The sequence below is a fragment of the Saimiri boliviensis genome, chromosome 14 (genome assembly GCF_048565385.1).
Source record: "Saimiri boliviensis isolate mSaiBol1 chromosome 14, mSaiBol1.pri, whole genome shotgun sequence".
Lineage (NCBI taxonomy): Eukaryota > Metazoa > Chordata > Mammalia > Primates > Cebidae > Saimiri > Saimiri boliviensis.
The window spans coordinates 22,467,516-22,487,552 of NC_133462.1; the positions used below are offsets into that span (position 1 = coordinate 22,467,516).

Here is a 20,037-nt window from a genome sequence, read left to right on the forward strand (position 1 = left end):
TAGGAGCCATGTGTAGTGGGAAAATTTTTAAATGTGAAAAGTAGAAAATAAATAATGCAGTGTTACTACTAGGGTTGATGTTACCTTTTCTTCCAACCCCACTTGGAAACCCATCTTTTCTTGGATTTGGAGTGCGTGCTGGAAGTTTGTGTTTTTATTCTTTTACTACAAGTAAACAACTATAATACTGTTGTATTATAGTTTCGTTTGTTTGTTTTGAGACAGAGTCTCGCTCTGTCACCCAGGTTGGAGTGCAGTGGTGCAATCTTGGTTCACTGCAACCTCCGCCTCTCGGTTCAAGTGATTCTCCTGCCTCACATCCCAAGTAGCTGGAACTACAGGCACCCACCACCACGCCCAGCAAATTTTTTGTATTTTTAGTAGAGATGGGGTTTCACCATGTTGGTCAGGCTGGTCTCAAACTTCTGACCTCAGGTGATCCTCCCAAAGTGTTGAGATTACTGGCGTGTGAGCCATTGCATCCAGCCAAGCCTTTTAAAGTATATTTAAAGAAAGCATCACAAATTCTTTACAAAGGTATGTTTTTAGTAGACTTATTTATTGATATATAAAATATGCACAAGAGGTGAATAAATCATAAGTGTGTATTTCAGTAAATTTTCAAAAACTAGCTGCCACTCAGATTAAGAAAAAAATTACTTGTACCCTAGAAATCTCCCTTCGTCTTAGTCACTATTTCCCACAGAGTTAACCATTGCCAAGATTAGCTTTTATCTTTAAAAATAACCTGAGTAACCTGAGATTGGCTTTGCCTGTTCTGAAAATTTACATGAATTTAATTGAATGGTATGCACTGTTTGGAGTTTTGGAGTCTTCAGTTACTGTATACAGCAGGGGCTGGTTCGTTCTTATTTCTGTGTATTTTATTGTACAACTGCTATTCAGTTATTTGTTTTACTGATGACAGAGGCTTGATTGTTTCCAGTTTGGGGCTCTTAGGAATAGTGCTGCTGTGGACATTTGGGGATGTGTCCCTTGATGTACGTATCTGTGTATTTCTGGTGGGCATATACTGAGGAATGGTGTGTGTATGGTCATAGGGCATATGTACCGTCAGCTTTAGGTTGACAGTAGATACTGTCAAACAGTTGTCCATATTGGGCATCTTCCTGATGCTTTTTAAGTCATCTTTATCCATTTCACATTTCCTTGAGAATAGTGAGCTGCTTGATATATTTTTGACAGGTTGAACAGGCAGTTTGTTCCTGGGAGATAAAAAAGCTCGAGGTTAGCTGTGCGCGGTGGCTCATGCCTGTAGTCCCAACACTTTGGGAGGTGGAGGTGGGAGGCCATCATTTGAGGACAGGAGTTCAAGGCTGGCCTGGACACCATAGTGAGACCCCGTCTCTATCTAAAAAAAAAAAAGTATGGGTCCATTTACTTTTTCTTTCTTCAAACGATGAATAGCTTGGGAGACCTGTCTGTTCCTCCAGAGCCAGGTCACCCTGGAATTGTGTCCACAGAGGCAGGTGGACCTAGCACCCTTAGCTCTTACTGTGAAGTGCCCCTTCTCAAGGGTGTCTTGCTGTTCCCTGCTACCACCTCCTTGTCAGCCCCAGTGACAGCCTTTCCATTGCCGGCAGTGCAGCCCAGCTAAGCCAAGCTAATCACAAAAGGAGGATTTTACTGAAGAATCAGGAGAGTTGAAGGGCAGCCCACCCAGACAGCTCCAGGCACAGTTTACCACATAGCACTTGCTTCAGGCCAGGTGCAGTGGCTCATGTCTGTAATCTCAGCCCTTTGGGAGGCCAAGGCAGGAGGATTGCTTGAGGCCAGATGTTTAAGACCAGCCTGTTCAACATAGCAAGACCCTATCTCTACAAAAAAATTTAAAAATTAGCTGGACATGGTGGTCCTAGCTACTTGGGAGGCTGAGGTGGAGGAGTGGTTGAGCCCAGGAGGTAGAGGCTGCTGTGAGCCATGACTGCGTCATTGCACTCCAGCCTGGGTGACAGAGTGAGACCGTGTGTTAAAAAAAAAAAAAAGACCTGCTTCACTGTTCTTTTTCTTCCTCTTAGGCAACCCCTGTCCCTACCCCCAGGTTCCTGCCAATGGAAATGTCTCCTCCTCATCAGCGGCAGGTCGCATTCCTGGCCCATGGGCCTCTCTAAAGGACAACTCTGTGGCCCTGCCATGTTGGGATGAAACAAAATGTCAGTTGCTCCTATATAGCTAGCATGAATGGTTACCTATATATGAGCTACTCTTGGACAGTAGAGGGGAGTCCATCAGTAAATGAAGTTTACAGTGGACTTAAATAATTGGTGAATATTGCAGGCTTTGATGAGAGTCCTCTCTCAGGGTAGGTCAGCAGTTCTTGTCCCGCATAAAAATTACTAACATGGACCGGGCACTGTGCTCATGCCTGTAATCCCAGCACTTTGGGAGGCTGAGGCAGGAGGATCACATGGGTCCAGGAATTTGAGACCAACCTGGGCAACATAAGGAGACCTTGTCTCTACAAAAAAAAAAAAAAAAAAAATTAGCTGGCTGTGGTGTTGCACGCCTGTGGTCCCAGCTACTCTGGAGGCTGAGGTGGGAGGATCGCCTGCACCTGGGAAGTCAAGGCTGCCCTGAGCTGTGATCACACCACTGCACTCCAGCTTATCTCAAAGGGATGGGCGGAAACTAGTAACATGGTGTCAGTACCAGGGTGGCGTGGTATCGGGTGGTCCCTGGCAGGGATGAGAAAGGGAAGTTGTCCTGGCAACATGGCTGGTTTGTGGAGCTCTCAGTGGCCTTAGCATAACTTGAATGGTGTTGCCTTTGCTCCCTAAGCTTTTCCCGAGGGCCTGGAAGTGTCATCCAGCCCCACCTGATGTAGCCCTTTTGTGTGTCACTAAGAAAAGCAGCTGAAGTGCCCATGGAGGGAACTCCCAGTGGCGAAGGTGTGAAAGATGTTGGAACTTGTTAGGAGACATGCTACATATATAGGTTACCTTTCTCACTTCTTTGGTCCTTTGTCTTTTATAACAAAAAGGTGCCATTGTTACATGGGGTGGACAGTGAAGATGATGAAAGCATTTCCGATCAAGGTGGGTTTCCAGGCTCACCTCCTGCACCACAGCTGACACAACAAAAAGGTAAAAAAAGAAAAAGCCACAATTTTTATAAAATATAAGAACATTTTTTCCTAATGAATATTGCTTATTTTTAGAAAAACATACCCACTGCCCCTTCATGCTTTAGCTCTCTGATTTTAACTGGGAATATACTTGAAATTTATTTTTTATTGAAAATGAGGGTACGGGTGTGGTGTCTCACGCCCGTAATCCCAGCACTTTGGGAGGCTGAGGTGGGCAGATCACGAGGTCAAGAGATTGAGACCATGGTGAAACCCCGTCTCTACTAAAAAATAGGAAAATTAGCTGAGCGTGGTGGTGCACGCCTGTGGTCCCAGCTACTCGGGAGGCTGAGCTAGGAGAATTGCTTGAACCCAGGAGGCAGAGGTTGCAGTGAGCTGAGATCGCGCCACTGCACTCCAGCCTGGCGCCTGGTAACAGAGCAAGACTGTGTCTCAAAAAAAAAGAAAAGAAAGTAGCCTGGGCAACACAGGGAGACCTTGTCTTAACAAAAAGTAAAAATAAAAACATTAGCCAGGCAAGGTGGTGCATGCCTGTAGTCCCAGCTACTTAGGAGGGTTAGGTGGGAGGATCACTTAAACGCAGAATGGAGCTGTGACTGCACCATTGCACTCCAGCCTGGGTGATAGAATGAGACCTTGTCTCAAGAAAACAAGGCTGGGTGTGGTGGCTCACACCTATAAGCCCAGCACTTTCGGAGTGCAAGGCGGGTAGATCTCTTGAGTTTAGTTAGGGGTTTGGGGCCAGCTTGGGCAACATAGTGAGACTCTGTCTCTACAAAAAATGGACATCCCATCTCTACCAGAATACAAAAAAGTAGCCAGACATGGTGACGTGTGTCTGTGGTCCTAGGTACTCAGGAGGCTGAGGTGGGAAGATTGCTTGAGTCCTTGAGGCAGATACTGCAGTGAGCTGAGATCGTGCCATTGTACTCCAGCCTTAGTGACAGAATGAAACCCCATCTCAAAAAGAAAAGAAAACAAGTTATTCCACAGTCAATTGCTCCTGGATATTAGGTTGTTTTTAAAGTACAAGGTGCTGGGGTTTTTTTGTTTGTTTGTTTTTTGTTTTTTTTTTTTTTTGCTGTGTTAGCCAGGCTGGTCTTGAACTCCTGGGATTAAGCAATAGAGATAGGGATAGAGATAGGGTCTCCCTAGTCCCAGTGCTTGGGAAAAGACCTGGCCCACAGTGGCCCATCAGGAAAAGTCTGTTGGGTGAATGAGTGCGCGGACATGTATCATTTGATTTATCACGATGAGAGAATTCAACATGTTACAGCAAAAGGTAGGGAAACGTTTTCAGTTTCCACATTTTAGAAGTGATGAGAGCCAGGCATCAAGTGGACAACCAACAACTGCTTTATCAGCAGCTCCAGAGTTGCTCAGGCTCAGGGAAACGTTTATGTAAATCATTACTCAAGGAAAACAGGATGCCAGCCTCAGAATCCTGGGGCCGGAAAACACCTGTTGGTCAATTGGCATAATTTTTAAATAGTAGAGTTATGTAAAAAGTGTATCTCTTTTTAAATTACAAAAGTAATACTATCTCATCATAAAAAAATACATAAATATATAAAGTGCATTAGTCTGTTGTCAAGCTGCTGATAAAGATATACGAAAGACTTATAAAGAAAAAGAGGTTTAATGGATTCACAGCTCTGCGTGGCTGGGGAGGCCTCACCATCATGGCAGAAGGTGAAAGACATCTTTCATGGCAGCAGACCAGAGAATGAGGCCCAAAAGAAAGGGGTTTCCCCTTTTAAAACCATCAGATCTCGTGAGACTTATTCACTACCATAAGAACGGTGTGGGGGAAACCACCCCCAAGATTCAGTTATCTCCCACCGGGTCCCTCCCATGATATGTGGAAATTATGGGAGCTACATTTCAAGATGAGATGTGGGTGGGGACAGAGCCAGACCGCATCATAAAGCTGGACACACTTAATTGTGCTCCCATAGATAATGACTTTTAACAATTTAGAGTGTGGATGTATATAAAGTAGACACTGTTTTGTTACCTGTCTTTCATCTCACAACACATGCCAAATGTCTTCGTATGTCCCCAAATTTGGTTCTCTCCTCCCTTGTCTAACATCTGCACTGTGCGGCTTGATGTAGCATATGCCAGTCAAGGTCCAATCAGGAGTCAGAACACACACAGTGACTTGAAAAGGGGAAAGTGTACTATAAAGAACTATTAATTATAACAGGTTTGGGAGCTGGGCGTGGTGGCTCACATCTGTAGTCCCAGCTGTGCAGGAGGCTGAGATGGGAGGATTACTTGAGCCCAGGAAGGAGGTCAAGGCTGCAGTGAGCTGTGATAGTGCCACTGCACTCCAGTCTAGGTGACAGAGTAAGACCCTGTCTCTAAAAAAAAAAAAGTAATAACAGGATTGCCTACTAAGGAGTAAAGAGAATATTCAAGAATTCAGGAGTAACAGCTCAAGGGAGCAGGCGCTGTCCCTAGGGCTAATGCAAAGTCAGCTTTCAGGAGGAAGCAGCTCTGGAGGAACCTCACCCAGAACCAAGATCCACACCTTCCTGGAGAGGATGTAGCTGTGGCCTGCCAGGTGGCTGAGAAGTTTGCTGAGGTGCAGTGCAGCCCTAATGAAACTCACTGGGATAGGGGGCCAGGAGAAGCCACCATGGGAGATAACGCATGTTGCTGCCCCTCTCCCTCCCGCCCCCCGCCTCAACAAAAAAAAATTGAAAGAGAAAGAAAGGATCTGGGCATGTAATCCCACTTTTAATCCCAGCTACTTGGGAGGCCAAGGTGGGAAGATTACTTGAGCCCAGGAGTTTGAATCCAGCCTGGGTAATACCGTGAGACCCTCAGACTCTAAAAAATAGAACTTAAGAAATTAATGCAAGGAAGGAAGAGTCGGAGGAAGCTGGAATCAGAAAGTAAAGCCCTAGCTCCTCGAGTGTCTCTCCAGCGCCCTGCAGAGGAAACCTGCCACGGCGCCAACTGGCTGGGTGAAGCTGTTGCAGTAACATGAACTGGTCGGGAAGGTGGATTTGGAGATGAGAGGCAGGGGCCACCTGCACACTTGGGACCATGCCTCTGGCACAGGTGGTGGTTGGGAGGGATGGCAGCTCCTGCAGTGATGCCTGCTTTGTGGTGGGCATTAAAAGCCCCTGCATACTTCTGAAAAACCCCAAACTCGAATTCCACCACTGCCCTCCAGCCTGGGTGACAGGACTCTTTCTGAAAAGTTGATGAGTAAGATGAAATAGCATGTTTTCCTTTGGAAAATGCACTAATTGCCCTCAAAAACTTTATATTGTGATCATTTTTAATGTGCACAAAAGTAGAGAGACTAGTAAAATGAACTCCCAACCTGTGTATCTCCCTGCTTCTATAGCTGTCTACATTTTTTTGGGGGGGGGTGGGGGCAGGGTTGTTCTCTGTCATCCGGGCTTGAAAGTGCGCTGATGTGATCTCGGCTCACTGCAACCTCAGCCTCCCAGGCTCAGGTGATTCTCCTGCCTCCTGCCTCAGCCTCCCAGGTAGCTGGGACTGCAGTTGTGCTCCAACACGCCTGGCTAATATTTGTATTTTTGGTAAAGATGGGATCTTGCTCTGTTGCCCAGGCTGGGCTCAAACTCCTGGGCTCAACCCATCTGCCTGCCTCAGCCTCCCAAAGTGCTTGGGTTTATAGGCATGTGCCAGTGTGCCCAGCCAACTGTCAACATTTTGCCATTCTATTTCATGCAGTCCCCCTGCTCCCCCAGATTTATTTTGTGAAGAATTTAAGGGAGACATAGGAGACTCTATTAAATATGAAAGCAGTCAGGTCTGAGGTAGCATTATGGGATACTAAATCAAGACTATTGTCAAGGTGTTCTTAAGAATAGAATTTTTTCTTGTTGTATCACTTTAAACGTGCTCACTGGAAATTTGTTCAGCACCTGCCGTGTGCCAGAGATGACGGAGCCATAGGCCTTTCCCCTGTCATCCCAGCTGCAGAGGAGGAGGTGCAGATTGCAAACTGGTCTGGGGTGCTAAGGTGGGCAGTAGAGGTGGTTATCTGCCAATTAGGGAAGGTGACAGGAGGTGGAGGGCTCAGTAGGCTGAACTCAAGGGCAAGGCAGCATTTCATCTGGTTTTCAATGCAGGAGAGTAATCTGGGCTGCCCATGAACGTTTGACTGAAAGCAGTTTGGTTAAGAACAGTTGATCAAGACGACTTTGGCCAAAAATGAGCTCTTCAGTGATGACTTGTTTTAATTATTGGTGTTTTCAATACCTCAGGAAGTAGATTTTTTTTTTTTTGAGATGGTGTCTTGCTCTGTTGCCCAGGCTGGAGTGTTGTGGCACAGTGTTGGCTCACTGCATCCTCTGCCTCATACTCCCAAGTAGCTGGGATTACAGGCAAGTGCCACCACACCTGGCTATTTTTGTGTTTTCAGTAGAGATGGGGTTTTACAGTGTTGGCCAGGCTAGTCTCGAACTCCTGACCTCAAGTGATCTGCCCACCTTGGCCTCCCAAGGTACTGGGATTACAGGGATGAGCTGCCGCACCCAAGCAGGAAGTAGGTTTAGAATTTTTTGTGTATCTCTAGCATTTTCTTCTGTTGTCTGAATTCTATAGGGTTTTTTCCCCTATTTTTTGCATGTTTCTAGTTTATTTTCAGCCAGTTATTTCTGCTCTGCAAATTAAAAGTAGAAAGTTAAAAGCAACTCAGGGCCGGGCACAGTGGCTCATGCCTGTAATCCCTACACTTTGAGGGCCGAGGCAGGTAGATCATCTGAGGTCAGGAGTTCAAGACCAACCTGGCCAATTTGGAGAAACCCTGACTCTAATAAAAATACAAAAATTTGTCAGGCGTCATGGCGCACACCTGTAATTCCAACTACTGGGAGGCTGAGGCAGGAGAATCGTTTGAACCTGGGAGGCGGAGGTTGTAGTGAGCCGAGATTGTGCCACTGCACTCCACCTGAGGGACAGAGTGAATCTCCATCTCAAAAAGCAACTCGATGTTCAGCTTTTCACAACATGAATGTATACAGGCAAACTAGGGTATAAGATCACCTGCTTCCTAGGGTACCTGGATTGCAGATGTGTGGAAGATGAGTAACAGGGCGGGGTTCGTTTTCCTCTCTACCGCTGAGATAGTTTGCTTCAAGGAACAACTATTTTTCTGACCAGGTGGGATGCCGCACATGGGGAGGGTGGGCAGATAAGAGTCTGGCATTGGCCCGTCTGGGGAAGGGTGAGCAAGATGTATGGGGAGAGTGGCGGGGAGGAGTATCGGAAGGGGAGGAGGAGCCCGGCACGGGGAAGGTTTGGAGCCACCGAAGAGTTTGGCCCTTGGTTCTGCAGTCACGTGAGCACAGATGGTGCTCAGGAATGGGTCTGGGAGAGAGATGACAATTTAGAGTCAGGCCCCCACCTGGCCCTGGGACCCACTTGCCTTGTGACCCTGTGAATTTTATCCCTGTCCCGGGCCTTGTTGAGCTCCTCGGTAGAAGGCGAATTTCTGTGACTGTACTTTTCTGAGTGGTATCATTTTATTACCTACTTTAAAAGTTTTTCTCTCTTTTTTTTAATCAGATGATAAACACTCTGTTCTGAATTTAAAGGTAAGATCTTTTTTTAAAAAAAAACTGATTTTCTCAGTAAATAGAGTTTTCATCATAATTTTTCTTTTAAATACCTTTTTTTTTTTTTTTTTTTGAGAAGGGGAGTCTCACTATGTCACCCAGGCTGGAGTGCAGTGGCATGATCTCAGCTCACTCCAGCCTCCATCTCCCAGGCTCAAGCAATCCTCCTATCTCAGCCTCCCAGATAGCTGGGATCACAGATACGCATCACCACACCCAGCTAATTTTTTGTATTTTTGGTAAAGATGGGGTTTCACCATGTTGCCTAGGCTGGTCTCAGACTTCGGAGCTCAAGTGATGCACCCACCTTGACCTCCAAAAGTGCTGGGATTACAGGCATGAGCCACTGTGCACAGCCTTAAATACTTTTAAGACATGAGGAAATTAATATTTTTCATAGTTTAATGATGAAAGTAAAAAAGGATTAGAAAGAGGCGGGTGAATCACAAGATCAAAAGATTGAGACCATCCTGACCAACATGGTGAAACCCCATCTCTACTAAAAATACAAAAATTAGCCAGGCATGGTGGCACGCACTTGTGGTCCCAGCTACTTGGGAGGCTGAGGCAGAAGAATCACTTGAACCCAGGAGGCGGAGATTGCAATGAGCCGAGATTGCGTCACTGTACTCCAGCCTGGCAACAGAGGAAGACTCCGTCTCAAAAAAAAAAACTACTTTATAATTAGAATGAATGTAGAACAAATAGATAATTTTGTCTTTTTTAAAAGTTGTGTTTTGAGACAGGATCTCCCTCTGTCACCCAGCTGGAGTGCAGTAGTGTGATCATGGCTCACTGGAGCCTCAATCTCCTGGGCTCAAGTGATCCTTTTGCCTCAGTCTCCTGAGTAGCTGGGACTGCAGGCACATGCCACCACTCCTGGCTAATTAAAGAACATTTTTTTAGAGATGAGGTCTTGTTATGTTGCCCAGGATGGTCTCAAGCTCCTGGTCTCAAGCAATCCTCCTGCCTTGGCTTCCCAAAGCACTGGGATTGCAGCCATGATGTGACAGGGCTGGCCTGAGGTTTTGTTTTTTTTTTTTTTTTTTTTTTTTTTTTTTTTGAGACAGAGTCTCGCTCTGTTTCCCAGGCTAGAGTCCAGTGGCGTGATCTCAGCTCACTGCAACCTCTCCCTCCTGGATTCAAGCGATTCTCCTGCCTCAGCCTCCCAATTAGCTGGGACCACAGGCACGCACCACCACGCCAGGCTAATTTTTGTGTTTTTAACGAAGATGGGATTTCACCATGTTGGCCAGGCTGGTCTTGCACTCCTGACCTCAAGTGATCCCATCTGCCTCAGCCTCCTAAAGTGCTGGGATTACAGGCATGAGCCACCGTGCCCAGCCTGGCTTGAGAATTTTAATAACTAATTTGCAAACATGGAAATAGTTCTAACTTAAGTTTCTCATTGTACTATGTCATGGGAACTTAAGCATTTCTCAGGGGAGTTAATTTATAACCTTGTCTGCTTTGTCAGCAAAAATTAGAAACTTAATATCACACCAATGTGTAAGGAAAAATTAACAGAAGTTCCCAGCCTTCCCTTTCCTCTAGGTTTGGGGTTGAGAAGCAATATCTTATTAATGTTCCTTTCTCAGCATTTTGCAAATGTGCTTTCCCACCATTGATGGGATCTTTTTTGCCCATCCCAGTGAGAAGAGGCCTGGCTGGAGTTTGCTGTGGGCATCTCCACACACCACTGACAGCCCTATCTAGCACATGCTTTTAAATGTGAGCCCACAGCCTGCCACTCATGGGATCTGCCTGTAAAGGCAGTCACCGAACTCGGTGCAGAAACGCAGGAAGAAAGCGCAGGCAGGCCTTCCCTTATAGCCTGAGAGAGCCCCCCAGAGGATAAGACATTTAAGGTCTACAATTCAGGTCTAAGAAACAGTATAATCCCAGCATGTTGGGAGTCCAAGGTAGGAGGATCCCTTGGGCCCAGGAGCTCAAGGCCAGCCTGGACAACATAAATGAGACCCCATGTCTACCAAAAAATAAAAAAAGCTAAAAAAAAAAAAATTAGGGGTGATGGCCCATGTGTAATCCTAGCTACTTGGGAGGCTGAGGTGGGAGGATTGCATGAGCCCAGGAGCTGGAGGCTGTAGTGAGCTGTGATCACACCGCTGCACCCTGTCTTAAAGGAAAAAAGAAATAGCAGATATTAAATTTTTTCTTTTTTTATTTCTGTAGGATAGCACAAAGATATTAAAGTTTTGAAAGCTAAAACAAACTAAGAACAAGCGTCAAAATGAAGGAAATAAAGCATGCTTATATACCTGCTGTCTAATGACCTAGCTGCCTGTGTCCACTTTGCAAAACACTAATGCTCTGCACTGACTCCTCTTTATGTTCTTTCTTTCCTAGGATGAAAAACCTCCATTACGTGAGAAACCACCACCCTCCCCAGGTATCTGCCTTTTGAATTATGTTATATTGAAAAGCTTGTCGTTCTGGAGAATATCCAGATTAATTTTATCTGAAAGTAAAGATTACATTTTATTTTTCTTGTATTAGTTGTTGAATTTCCATCCTTGTCTCAAAAGAGAGGGTCGAAACACTAGGTAGTGGACGTATGTCCATGCAGGATGTGCTTGGGTCCTGGGAGGGTGGGAATTGGACCTGGGGGGACGTGGACCTGTGGGGCGTGCTGGGATCCTGGGGGAAGGGAGGTGGACCTGTGGGGCGTGCTGGGATCCTGGGGGAAGGGATGTGGACCTGTGGGGTGTGCTGGGACCCTGGGGGAAGGGACGTGGACCTGTGGGATGTGCTGGGATCAATGCTGGTCAGGTGGGTGCAGTTACAGGCTCTGCTCTGAGGCTGAAGGCAGAGGGAGAGGTCCAAAAATGCTTTATGGGTTGCATCCCCCTGACCCAAACAGTTTGGGAAGCTTCAGTAGCTTCCAAAATGGAGGTTATAATTTTTGCTGTTAGGTCCCCCATTGTTACAAGATCTTTAGGGTGTTGCTTTTCTGGCCAGAAATGTCTGTGGTGCCAGTGTACCTTTGCCTGAGTTGTTGTCTTGCGTCCAGGAAGAATAAGGTAAGCAGACAAGTGGAGGGTGAGCAAGATGCTGAGGCGCTTTACTGAATGTTAGGACAGCTCAGAGGAAACCCACAGTGGGCAGCTCCTCTCTGTAGGCAGCTTGTCCTGTCAAGTGTTCAGCTCTCAACAGAGAGGAGGCCCTGGAGTGGGTGACTCTTCTCTGCAGGCAGGTCATCTGATTGTCTCTGCAGCCTCAGCAAAGAGGAGGCCCTGGAGAGGGTGGCTCTTCTCTGCAGCTGGTTGTCCTGATGTCCGCCCAGCTTACAGCAGAGAGGAGGCCCTAGAGTGGTTGCTCCTCTCTGCTGCTGGTCCTCTGACTTCTCTAGCTATCAGCAGAGAGGGTAGCTCCTCCTGTGACCTTTCAGAGGTCATCCCATCTCCTCTGCTCTGGCTAAGCCCAGGGCTTTTATGGACCTCAGAAGGGAGAAAGTGAGTACCATTTGGTCCATGGTTGGCCATGGGTGGGCCTGGAAAAGGCACCACAAATTCCCAATGCCGTTTCGCAGATGGGCAGCCTGGTCCCCAGCCTGCAGGCTCTCCCTGACCTGAAGATGGAGCCTCACCGGGGACCTGCCTGCCTCCACCCAGGAGCCTGTCTGCCTCCCGCTGCTCGGTCCATGGCACCCAGGCTGCTCACACCAAGGGGCACCTGGAGGCCAGTGCAGAGCCACCCTCAGCCCCCCTTTACTTTCCCTCCTGTGCTCATGGGTGCCCAAAGTCCGGAGGGGGCTGAGGCGGCAGGGTGCTGGCATATCAGTACTGCCCTGAGCGTGCACACTCCCAGCCAGCCCATGACTTGGCCCCAACCCTGCTCCGAGATTAGAGCAGGCGCCAGGAGCAGGGAGAGGCCAGGTAGCTGGAGCAAACACCCGTGAGCCTGCAGGAACACGGGAGCCTTCCCAGGCTCCGAGGGTGCAGATTGCAGAGACACCCGGGTCTTGCACTTGGGAGGATGACTTGCAGTAGCACCCTGGGAGCTGCCGCCTCGCCAACTCGGAAGGGGCAGGGCTCCCACTTGTCCCTGGCTCCTAATGGCACTATGGAGCATGCATCCCTGACCATGTCTCTGAAGCGGGTGCCCACAGTGGGGTGAAGCCAGGCAGTGGGAGCAGGCACTTCCGAGCTTGTTGGGGGTTAGTGGAGGCCTTACAGAGATTCTTGGGTCTGCAGCTGGGCTTGGGTGCTGCAGCGGCACCCAGGGAAGGCGGGGCTCCTGCCTGCTCTGCAGAGCTAGAGGCTTGGGCCACACCTCCCTGCTCTAGAGTCTATGTGGTGGCTGGTCTAGATGGACCGCCACTGCCATCAGCATCACTGCTCTGGAAATGCTGTTTTAAGTCTCCTCCATGTCAGATCCAGTTTATTCGCACCCTTTCAATCTCAGCATTTTCAGTGCTGTATTCTGGGCGATTGCTGGGGCTCTAACTTCTATGCCATGTATTCATTCTTCATGATGAGCATCCTGCGGTCCGGCCCATGCTTTAAGTTTATGGTATTAATCGAATGTTAACTTCCATGGTTTCTGTGAGACACCGACTGTGTCTCTGAAAGCGGTCACCGTGCGCATCCAGTCTTGGGGTTTGTGTTGTAGCCCCTTCTCCTCGCCCACTTGCCTTTGCTGCTTCTCTGGCTCTGCTGTTTGCTGCCTCTTGGGGTCTCTGAGATTCCCTGTGGCTGGCAGGGGGATGCTACCTCTGTTTACTGCACCCTGCCTAGAGAGGGAGGGCCAGCGGGCTGGCAGGCTGTACCGACTGCGGTACCGACTGATGGGGACGGTCAGGATGTGAGGCCAGCCTGGATTCTTGGGAACCCCTCTTCTGGTTTTCTCCAGGCCCCTGCTCTGCCCTGCCTCTCTGCCCTCAGGGCCTGTGTGTCCTGCCTGAGGAGGGGCACTCATTTCTGCTATTGCTCCCTGGGTCAGGTGGGTTAACCCCCTGCTGTTCTGCCTCTGGTTGTCTAATGGGACAGCTCATCAGCTGTTTCAAGCTGCTTCTTTTAAAATGTAATTTTATTTATTGATAGAGTTTTATAGAGATGGGGGTCTTGCGATTTGCCCAGGCTGGTCTTGAACTCCTGGCCTCAAGTGATCTTCCTGCCTCAGCTTCCTCAAGTGCTGGGATTGCAGGTGCGAGCCACCAGGCCCAGCCTCAGCAGCTCTTCCTAGGCCACTTCGTGTCTCCAGTCCTACCAGGGCAAGGCATGGCCCTGGAGCCACCCCTCCCTGTTTTCTAGCTGTCCTCTCTTGGCACATTTCAGGCTGTGGCGTCCATCTTCAGTTTCATCTCCATTGTTTTCTCTGGATTTTTCGGGGTTCCCTTGTTTCTGTGTAGCTATGGAGTTCCCATTGCTGAGCCTCACGTTTCGTATGTTAGGGATTGAATGTGTGTGGCAGGGGTCGGGCTAGGCTCTCTGGGGCCACCAGCCATCCTACCCTTGTCTGTGTGGAAGCTCCCTTCTACCTGTACCTCCCGTAGCAGGAGTGCTGGCCAGGGGCCCATGGGAGCCTCACCTCCTGTGACCTTTCAGAGCACATCTCCCCATGGAACAGCGCTGTTTTCCACCCCGCTGCCTTGATGTTCCTTCTTAAGGTCCCGTGTGACCTCTTTTCTCTCCCTGGTGCCTTCAGGCCTGTGTCCTAACCCTAGCCTGCCTCCTCGTCTTCCGTCCCCACCTGCTCTTCACGGTGCGCACCTATCTGGGGAAGCCTCTGCCAGACACAGGCCTGGTTGGTCGTCCTGAGTCTGCTGCTCTCTCACCGCCAGCACCCAGCCAGCCACCAGCCCTGGAGTCCTGCTCTCACGTGTCCCTTTCTCTCTGTCCCCACTCTAATGCTGCCCCTAGGCTGTTGGGCTGGGCCTCATTCTAACTTGCCTTCTTCCCTGCCGGCCTGAGGGAGTCACCTGAGAGCCAGAGCCTCTTTCTTCTCACACTTCTGCCTGAAAGCCCCGCTGGCTTCTGCTGCCTGCAAGTTGAACCTTCCACGCCATATCACAATAGGCATGGCCTCCTGCAGCTCTGGCCTCCCCTCAGTATCTCTCTGACTGCCATGACCTCGCCAGGCCACTTACTCTTTCCTATACAAGCCACTCCCTTCCCAGGGACCAAAGAACACGGCACCAAGCCTGATGGGCTTTTTGGAATAAAGTCACATGATTTTGATGTAACATTGTCAGCATCAATTAACATTTTAAAACTTTCCCCCTGTACCCTTTCAGATATAGCTGGTAGAACACGTCAAAGACATACAGAAATAACCAGAGAGAAGTTTGAGGCATTAAAAGAAGAAAATGTGCACCTAAAGAATACGAACCAAAGCCTCACCCTTGAACTAAATGCAATGAAACAAGCAAGGAAAGAATTACTGTTAAAACTTAAGGGAACAGAAAAAGAGAAGCGAAAGCTGGAAGAGGCTGAGAAGGCGGCATCACAGGACGGTGCGGATGGATGATGCTTTTATTAGAGGAATGAGCGGGACTTCAGTCAATTATTGAGTTAATGTTTTATTTCGATATTGGTTGATATTTGTATTGGTAATTTATGTTCTAATATTTCAGGCTTTTTGTTAATATCCTTATGATTGTTGAGATTTGATTTCATCTGCTATATCAGTATTACACCAAAGAAATTCCTCAGGTTGGAAAGAAGCTAAATTTTAAAAAACAAACAAATTCCAATACTTCTTTTGGAACTTGATGCTTTGCTTACATATATTTCACGTCGGCTTTTATCCCCAAGAGAAGCATATAAAAGCTCCTTCTTTGCCATAGACTTATCAATGATGTTTTCCTTGCTGATCTGGTACTTTAAAAAAAAGAAATAGTATTTTAATTTGTATTTCTTTTGTTATCGATTAGCTTGAATATTTTTTCATATCTTTTCAGGTCATTTTCTTTTTCTTTCATAAAATTGCCCACTTTATTTTTTAGAGACAGCGTCTCACTCTTGTTACCCAGGTGCCTACAGTGGGGTGATCAGAGTTCACTATACCTTGAACTCCTGGGCTCAAGCGATCCTCCCACTTCAGCCTCCCAAGTAGCGGGGACTAAAGGCGAGCACCATCATGCCGGGCTAAGGTTGTTTTTTTTTTTTTAACTTTTTATAGCAACGAGCTCTCATTATGTTGCCCAGGCTGGTCTCAAACTCCTGGCCTCAAGGATTTTTCCTGCTTGGCGTCCCAAAGTGCTGGGATTATAGGTATGAGCCACTATGCATGGCCAAGTTGTCCACTTTACATTCAGACACTTGACTTCTTTACTGGCTGGTGGCTCCAGATTTGCAGGAGCTCCTTACATATGAAAGATTTTATCCCTTTCTCATAGGTATAATATTTTCTTAGTTTGTTGATAATTGGGTTAAATTTATAAGATGTTTTTCTTTTATGACTTATACCCTTGGTATTAAGTCATTTTTAACTCTAAGATTACATAAATATTCACCAGTATTTTCTCTATACCTTTTTCTATTTACCTGAAACTGATAATACAGCTTTAAGTAAGGTGGTGTCAGTTTTTTTCATATAGGCCCTGCATAATTCTTATCTTAGGTACATTTTAAGTTATTTGTGCTGTTACCTTGTGGGATCTATTTTCTGGTTTTTTGTTTTTTGAGACATAGTCTTTCTCTGTCACCCAGGCTAGGGTACAATGGCGTGATCTCAGCTCATTGCAACCTCCGCCTCCTGGGTTCAAGCCACTCCTGCCTTAGCCTCCTGAGTAGCTGGGACTACAGGTGTATGCCACCATACCCAGCTAATTTTTTTTTTTTTGTATTTTTAGTAGAGATAGGTTTCACCGTGTTAGCCAGGGTGGTCTCGGTCTCCTGAGCTCGTGATTTGCCCACCTTGGCCTCCCACAGTGTTGGGGTTACAGGCGTGAACCACTGAACCCAGCCTATTTTCTGTTTTGTTTTCTAATAGAACATTGCTATTATGTAGGAAGGTTATTAGCTCTAATATATTTTCCATGTATTCGATATGATTTTTCAAAGCACGTATTTTTATGTCATCTGAAACAGTGACTATTCCTTTCCAAATGGGAATTTTTATTTTACTTTATTGTACATGCACAAACTTCCAATATTATGTTAACTGTTCAATGTTTAAAAACTTTGGGCCGGGCACAGTGGCTCAAGCCTGTAATCCCAGCACTTTGGGAGGCCGAGGCGGGTGGATCACGAGGTTAAGAGATCGAGACCATCCTGGTCAACATGGTGAAACCCCATCTCTACTAAAAATACAAAAAAATTAGCTGGGCATGGTGGTGCGTGCCTGTAATCCCAGCTACTCATGAGGCTGAGGCGGGAGAATTGCCTGAACCCAGGAGGCGGAGGTTGCGGTGAGCCGAGATCGCGCCATTGCACTCCAGCCTGGGTAACAAGAGTGAAACTCTGTCTCAAAAAAAAAAACAAACAAAAAACTTTGTAACTTTGGCTGGGCTCAGTAGCTTACGCCTGTCATCCCAGCACTTTGGGAGGCCGAGGTGGGTGGATCACAAGGTTAGGAGTTTGAGACCAGCCTGGCCAACATAGTGAAACCTCATCTCTGTGAAAAATAAAAATAAAAAAGTTAGCCAGGCATGGTGGAGGGCACCTGTAGTCCCAGCTACTCAGGAGGCTGAGGCAGGAGAATTGCTTAAACCTGGGAGGCAGAGGTTGCAGTGAGCCGAAATTGTACCACTGCACTCTAGCCTGGGCGACAGAGCGAGACTCTGTCTTTAAAAAAAAAGAAAAGGAAAACTTTGTAACTTTTATTTATTCACACAGACACACAGACACACACACAGTTCATTGTCTCTGAGTGTGAAAGGGGGGGAAAGCAAATGATTTGCAATTTAAATAACATCAGGATAAATAGGACATTATTTCTTATAGCATAATATTAAATTGTTATTTTTTTTTCTAGTTGCTGCACCTGAGTTACTTTATCTGCGAAAACAAGCTCAAGAACTGGTGGACGAAAATGATGGGTTGAAAATGACCGTGCATCGTTTGAATGTAGAACTCAGTCGGTATCAGACAAAATTCAGGCATTTGTCCAAGGAAGAGGTAACGTTTCCAATCATGAAAAACCAGCTTTTCAGATTTTTCAGTCTTTCCTGTTGAACTGATTTCCAGTCTTGAGAGGTTCTTATTATAATATGATAGAAGAAAAGCTCTGTCCAAGGCACAGTGTTTCTAAGGATCATTCTGTTTCTTGCTTCCTTCCCTTCCTTCTTCCCTTTAATTAAAGCAATAGAGACTGTAAAACATTGGGACAATACAAAAGTATACAAAGTAAAAGAGGCTGGAAGAGGTGGCTCATGCCTAGAATCCCAGCACTTGCAGAGGCTGAGGTGGGAGGATTGCTTGTGCTCTGGAGTTTGAGACCAGCCTGGGCAACAGCGAGACCTAGTCTCTACAAATAAAAAATTTTTAAAAATTAGCACGCCTGTAGCCCCAGCCATTCAGGAGGCCGAGGCAGGAGAATCTCTTGAGCATGGGAGGTCAAGGGTGCAGTGAGCTGAGATTGGACCACTGTACTCCACCCTGGATGATAGAGTAAGACTTTGTCTCAAAAATTTAAAAAAAAAAAAAAAAAAAAAAAGTGAAAGAATGGAAGTCTGCGTTGGCTGCTCCCTTCTCAGTCACGTTCTTGGAGGTTGCAGCTGCTGTCAGTGCATGAACTTGGAAAGGAAAGTAGAGTTTTCCATTCTAAGAACAGTTGCAGAGTCCAACTCCACACGCTGATACCATTCGGTGGTTTTTGTTGTAGTCACAGAATTATGCAACCATAACCACAATCAATTTTACAGCAGTTCTGTTAAATCAAGAAATGTTGGCCGGGCGTGGTGGCTCATTCCTGTAATCCGGGCACTTTGGAAGGCTGAGATGGGCGGATCATTTGAAGTCAGACATTCAAGACCAGCCTGACCAACATGGTGAAACCCCATCTCTACTAAAAATACAAAAAAAAATTAGCCAGATGTGGTGGTGCGCACCTAAAATCCCAGATACTTGGGAGGCCAAGGCAGGAGAATCGCTTGAACCTGGGAGGCAGAGGTTGCAGTGAGGCAAGATTGTGTCACTGCACTCTAGCATGGGTGACAGAGTGAGACTGTCTCAAAAAAAAAAAAGCAAGTGTCATACCTGTTAGGAGTCACTCCCTGACACTTTCCCCTGCCAGCCACTTCCTCCACCTCAGTCCCTGGTCACCTATAATCTATTTTCTGTCTCTATGAATTTGCCTATTCTGAACATTTCATAGAAATTAAATCATACAAGACGTGACCTTGTGTGACTGACTGCTTCTTTCACTTAACATAATACTAACTTTTTTTTTTTTTTTGAGACGGGGTCTCGCTCTCTTGCCAGGGTGGAGTGCAGTGGCATGATCTCGGCTAACTGCAACCTCAGTCTCCTGGGTTCAGGTGATTCTCCTGCCTCAGCCTCCCGAGTAGCTGGGACTACAGGCACGTGCCGCCACGCCCAGCTAATTTTTGTATTTTTAATAGAGATGGGGTTTCTCCATGTTGGCCAGGATGGTTTCAATCTCTTGACATTGTGATCTGCCTGCCTCGGCCTCCCGAAGTGCTGGGATTACAGGTGTGAGCCACCACGCCCAGCCAATACTAACTTTTAAACAAAAAATAAAGTTCTTGCCTGGGCACAGTGGCTCAAGCCTGTAATCCCAGCACTTTGGAGGCCGAGGCGGGTGGATTACGAGGTCAAGAGATCAAGACCATCCTGGTCAACATGGTGAAACTCCGTCTCTACTAAAAATACAAAAAATTAGCTGGGCATGGTGGCGCATGCCTGTAATCCCAGCTACTCGGGAGGCTGAGGCAGGAGAATTGCCTGAACCCAGGAGGCGGAGGTTGCAGTGAGCCGAGATCGTGCCATTGCACTCCAGCCTGGGTAACAAGAGTGAAACTCTGTCTCAAAAAAAAGAAGTTTTTGGGGGTCCTATAATTCAAAACCTGCTTGCTAAATCAGGGCATTGTGCAGGACCATGGGGCAGGCAGGCAGGCCTAGGGACAGCCTCCTCCCATGTCTACTGCCCTGTGCAAATGCCACATTATCCAATGCAGTCTTCCCTGATCAGCCCAGCCAGAAGTGATTGATCTCTCCTTTTTTTTTTTTTGAGACACGGTCTCTCTCCGTCACCCAGCCTGGAGTGCAGTAGCACGATCTCAGCTCACTGCAACCTCCGCCTCCTGGATTCAAGCAATTCTTGTTCAGCCTCCCGAGTGGCTACGATTACAGGCATGTTCCACTGCGCCCAGCTAATTTTTGTATTTTTAATAGAGAC

The 20,037-nt window shown here is 47.1% G+C and overlaps 1 protein-coding gene across 4 annotated transcripts in view; it reads left to right on the forward strand.

Moving 5' to 3' along the window:
* Nucleotides 1-20,037, forward strand: part of CEP89 (centrosomal protein 89) — an 82,655-nt gene that overhangs the window by 16,301 nt on the left and 46,317 nt on the right. For 3 of the 4 annotated variants that reach the window (XR_012513882.1, XM_010347870.3, XM_003937315.4), the window contains 5 exons: nucleotides 3,002-3,104; nucleotides 8,663-8,691; nucleotides 11,080-11,122; nucleotides 14,969-15,187; nucleotides 17,653-17,795. Coding sequence is in view for 3 of the 4 variants with exons in the window: in XM_010347870.3 (XP_010346172.2) it covers nucleotides 3,002-3,104; nucleotides 8,663-8,691; nucleotides 11,080-11,122; nucleotides 14,969-15,187; nucleotides 17,653-17,795 (537 nt within the window). In the remaining variant the exon portion in view is untranslated. The remainder of the gene's footprint in view (nucleotides 1-3,001; nucleotides 3,105-8,662; nucleotides 8,692-11,079; nucleotides 11,123-14,968; nucleotides 15,188-17,652; nucleotides 17,796-20,037) is intronic. The other variant, XM_074386595.1, reaches the window with a different exon arrangement.